Source organism: Plasmodium gallinaceum, assembly GCF_900005855.1.
Source record: "Plasmodium gallinaceum strain 8A genome assembly, contig: PGAL8A_v1_116, whole genome shotgun sequence".
Classification (NCBI taxonomy): Eukaryota; Apicomplexa; class Aconoidasida; order Haemosporida; family Plasmodiidae; genus Plasmodium; species Plasmodium gallinaceum.
The window spans coordinates 1-4887 of NW_021628272.1; the positions used below are offsets into that span (position 1 = coordinate 1).

General features: G+C 19.0%; 1 protein-coding gene across 1 annotated transcript, besides 1 other annotated feature; it reads left to right on the top strand.

Annotated features, from left to right (window-relative positions):
• Positions 1–899: 899 nt before the first annotated feature.
• Positions 900–1704, top strand: PGAL8A_00413400 (fam-g protein; the record flags this gene model as incomplete). Its single annotated transcript, XM_028672845.1, has 2 exons — positions 900–974; positions 1105–1704. The coding sequence occupies 2 exons, from the start codon at positions 900–902 to the stop codon at positions 1702–1704; spliced, it is 675 nt and encodes a 224-aa protein (XP_028529357.1).
• Positions 1705–2353: 649 nt separating this feature from the next.
• Positions 2354–3074: a repeat region.
• Between the last annotated feature and the right edge of the window lie 1813 nt (positions 3075–4887).

Sequence of the window (4887 nt, forward strand, 5' to 3'; positions counted from 1 at the left end):
AAAATAAATGCATATTTTAACATTCTCATTTGAATTTAAGTACTTAATAAATTTTTCTTATTTTTTTTCAAATAGTTGAAAAATTAATTTTTTCCAAAAAATAATTATAATAAAAAATAAATATATACCTATATTGTATAAGCATTCGTCAATAATAAAAATAAAAAGAAAAAAAATAAGATAAAGAAATGTATATTAGAAAAATGAAAAAAGTTATATTTAAAAGAAAAATATACACAAACAAAAATGAGTTTATATTAAGTGAAAAATTGTGACAAATGTAGTATACTGCATGAAAAATACATGCGTATAAAAATTTTTAATTTATAGAGTTTTTTTTTCTTTTTTTGTTGGAGATATATCTCTTTAATATACGAAATTTTATATTTATAAATCATAATATACCTTATATGAAATAATTTAAAGTTCGACATAATTCATAGAGATTGGTAGATTAGAAAAAAAAAATAAAAAAAAACATCTAACATTAAATGTATATCATTTATAATTTTTATATGCATTAAAATAAAAATACCTAATTTCTTTACATAATTTAGAGATAATTAAAAATATAATTAAATATTTTTAAAATATCTTTATCCGATTTATTATATTTTATATTTATTTGTAAATTAACATTCTCATTTTATTTTTTAAAGAATTAAGAATATTATTCCTATCTAAAGTAATCATAATATCATATGTATTAATAAAAAATTACAAATTACATTTCATATATGAAAATATTTTTCTATTTTAAAAATTTAAGAAATTAATATAAGTTATAATAATATCTAAATTAATATTACAAATCCATAATTTAGTATGATTGAACATTGAAAAATCTTAAATCTGAATTAACAACTTTCATTTCAGTATTATTCTATAAATATATTAATATGAAAACATTAACTTTATATTTTAAAATTACAACGTTCCTTCTTTTAATTTGGATGTATCAATGTTTTCATAACGTAAGTTAAAATTTTTGCAAAACATATGCATATAGATATATTTTATTTCTAATTATTTTAAACATACCATTTGATTTACTATTATAGCAAAAGAAACATTCTACTAAAAAAATTTTTATTTAATCCATAGTGTGATACCTATAAAACTTTGATTGATAAAAATATATTGCAAACAAAAAATGAGTTAAAATATGAAAGAGTATTAACAGAGGGTGACATAGCAGCAAAAAGGCAAGCTTACGCTGAAGGATGCCAAAAAGAATGTTCATTAGATTATGAAAAAAACAAATGGGAAAATTTGCTACTACAGGAGAATCCTTACGATCGATGGCAGAAAGTCACTAATCCCAATTTGTTTGAGCGATTTAAAAAAGAAACTAGTGGAATGGATCCTAAATGGATAGACGAAAAATGGAATAATGAATGGAATAATATTTCAGCGAACAAAGTTAGTGATCTATCTTCAATATTTCATCGAAATGATATTTCTGAAGATGAAAAAGAAAAATTAATTTTTAATGTTATGGAAGAACTCTCCAGTCTATATTTGAAATTTCTAGACGAATGTAAGAAAGAGATGAGAGACAATAAATCAGAATCCGAATCTAAGATAGAGATGAGAGAAAATAAAACAGAATCCGAATGTATGAATGAGCAGGGAAAAAATAAAAAAAAAAAAAAGAAATCAAATATTTTGAAATTTCTTTTTTGTAGGTTTGATAACCATTAAGAGTATAAAAATTAATGTTTTAACAGAGAATATAGGATTACTCATGCACAGGATCTAGTAGAAAAAAGAAAAATTAATATATTGTCTAAATTTTTTTTATAGAGATGAATTTTATTTTTTAAAAAAAAAAAAAATTAAAAGATAAAAATTTTTTAGAAAAAAAAAATTTCATGAGAATATTTTTTAATTTTTGAGAATAATTTTTTCGTTAAGTAATATTAATATAATTATAATTTTTTTTCTATTATTTAAGTATTTTTATTATTTTTCGAAGCAGTGAACTTAAATTACTGAAAATGACTTATAAAAAGCAATAAGTATTTTGTACTTAAAAATTAACAATCAATGAGAATATGTGTTTTTAATAAAAATACATAATTTTTATCAAAGTAAATTCACAATGAACCACATATTGCAGTTTACTTATTTATTTCATTAATATTAGATTTAAAATCCATTTAATTACTAGAGAAAACTCCATATTCTCTTTAATAATTTCTTCTTCATTACTCTAGCAAATTCATTGAATGATAATTTAATAAATTAAAAATGTATATTATGGAAAGTAAATAAATCAGGTAATAAATGTAGAGGATAAAATAGAAAAAAAAAATTTGGATGCAGAATTATTACCAGCTGGTTTATTAACTGGATGTTCGGTGACGTTGTGATTTATAAACTGGGTTTTCGTGGACTTTACTCTAGTACTGAACAATCAAATTAATAAAGAGCATGTAGAGTTGCCTCTACGGTTTTGGTGTATTTATATATACTTTTATATACTTTGAACGAGTTATTCTTAATTATGTGATCTACTTCGTTCAGCATTCTTTTATTTCAACAGGTATTTATTTACTTTAATAAAAATCCGTATTGTATATTGATTATGATTTAATTGTTATTTATTTATTTATTTGTTATGAGTTATGTTCACCAATTTAAATATATTGCTGTATAATTAACAAACATAATCAATTAGTAAAAATGCATATAAATTATATGAATATTAATTACGTGAAAATTTTATTGTCATATGTATAAAATTTTCTCTCAAAAATTCAACATATAAATATTATGCAAATTAAACCCTTTTATAAACATATTATTATCTTTTGTAAAAAATAAATCCCTCTCTCCATAAAACTCTTTTCTTCCAAAAAAAAAAAAAAATAAATAAATCTTTTTTTATTTTATTTTTTTTTTTTATCTTTATCTTTTTCAAAGGAAAAATATCTCAAAAAAAAATTCCAGTAATTTATCTTTTTTTTTTTTCTTTTCGTTAGAACAACCAACTAGGTATTCTTCGCATAGCTAGTCCTCTTTATAGCCAAGCATGCTAATGAAGCCTTTTATTAACTAGTACTCTAGCAAAGTCACCGAATACCTAGTTAATAAATCAATACCATAGATCCTTTAGAATAATAATCAAATGTTTCACAAGTTGTAACTAATGAAAATAATTTTTTTTATATTGTGTTCTATTTCCGCTGAATATCACTAAGTTTTCTTGACGTATAATGAACATATTTATATTTATCTATATTGTTTATATTGGTTAATACATTGCTCTAGAAACAATACTATTGACCTTTCTTGTATAATATTTGGACTAACAAATAAAATAAAAACATTTAATTTTGTGCATGTTAATTCTAAAGGACAATTTGCTATCATAAATGTTTTCTATAAAATAGTTATTCAAAAAGTATGTAAACAAAAAATATATGTACATACATACTTGCACTTAAAGTGAGCGTACTTAAAATATTTAAATAATAATATTTTTTTTGTGTGGGTATTTACAATTAAAAAAAAATATATATTATGATTATATTTTTTTCATTACTAAAAAAAAATGTAATCTTAAAAAAAAAAATTAGTTTTCCTTTTTTTTTTTTTTTTGCAGGATAATGTGCAGACTACTATGGAATGTATATTTTTATATTAAGCTAAAATGTAATATTAAGGAAATTACATTTTATACTATTGCATACATAAAAAAAAAATAATTAACTAAGTAATATTCAATGTTTATTAATAAAAATAATGATTTTATATTTAAATTAAGTAGAGTTTACACTATATTTTCCTTATTAATTTATTTTTTTGAAACGAGAAAAGTAATTTAACAACCATTAATAAATCAGAACTATAAATAATTTCTTTTCCTTAGGAATATTATCCTTTTTATAATAATTATAATACTTCATGAACTGTTATTTGGATAATTTAAGTTTCTATATCTCCAATACACACAGTATTCAAATTATTTTAATATTATGTAATATATGTTTTAAATATAAGATACTTTTATATTCTACATATTTCTACTAGTAAGAACAACATCTAGATATAATATTAAAAAAATATAAATCATAAAAAATATACTTTTATTAAATTTATGATTATTTCTTAGAGAAGAATTAGCATTAAAATATTAAAAATGATAGTATTTATACACACCACTTTTTATTAATAATACGTCAAAGATTCTAACAAATTAAATATAAAAAATAAAAATTCTTATTAAAATTCTTCATTAATATTAACAAATATTTCTTATAAAATTTATCCTTTTAAGAAAAAGCTTATATTAGAAAGGAACAATTGATGAGTTTATTTATACTATATAAATGGATTACCTAATCTTTTTGCTAAGTAAATTGAAAAATAAAAAATCGTGCTATAAATATATAAAACTAAAAATAAAAAAGAAAATAAACATATCGTAACAATAATCAAAACTTATCAAATAAATATATAAAGGCAAAAAAAAAAAAATAAAATAAAATAATTTTTTTTTATATTTAATTATAAGATTATAGTAATATATATGCAAAAAGTTATTTTATAATTCTATTTTATCTTTATTTATTGATATTTTTTATATCACAATAAAAAGGTATTCTTTTAAATTTTATAAGAAAAAATCTATTATATTTAACTAAAGATATATTTTTATATTCAGTATATAACATTTATATTAATTTTAAAACTAATAAATATTACTCGTAAAAAAGTAAATTTATAAAAATGTATTTTTAGAATAAATTCAGTAACTTTGTCAAAAAAAATAATTTTTTTTAAAAAATATTTTTTACTTTAAATATATGATTAAGAAAATAGTTTTTTTTTTTTTTTTTTTAAATTGTAATTAATTTATTTGACTTCAAAATGTGATTT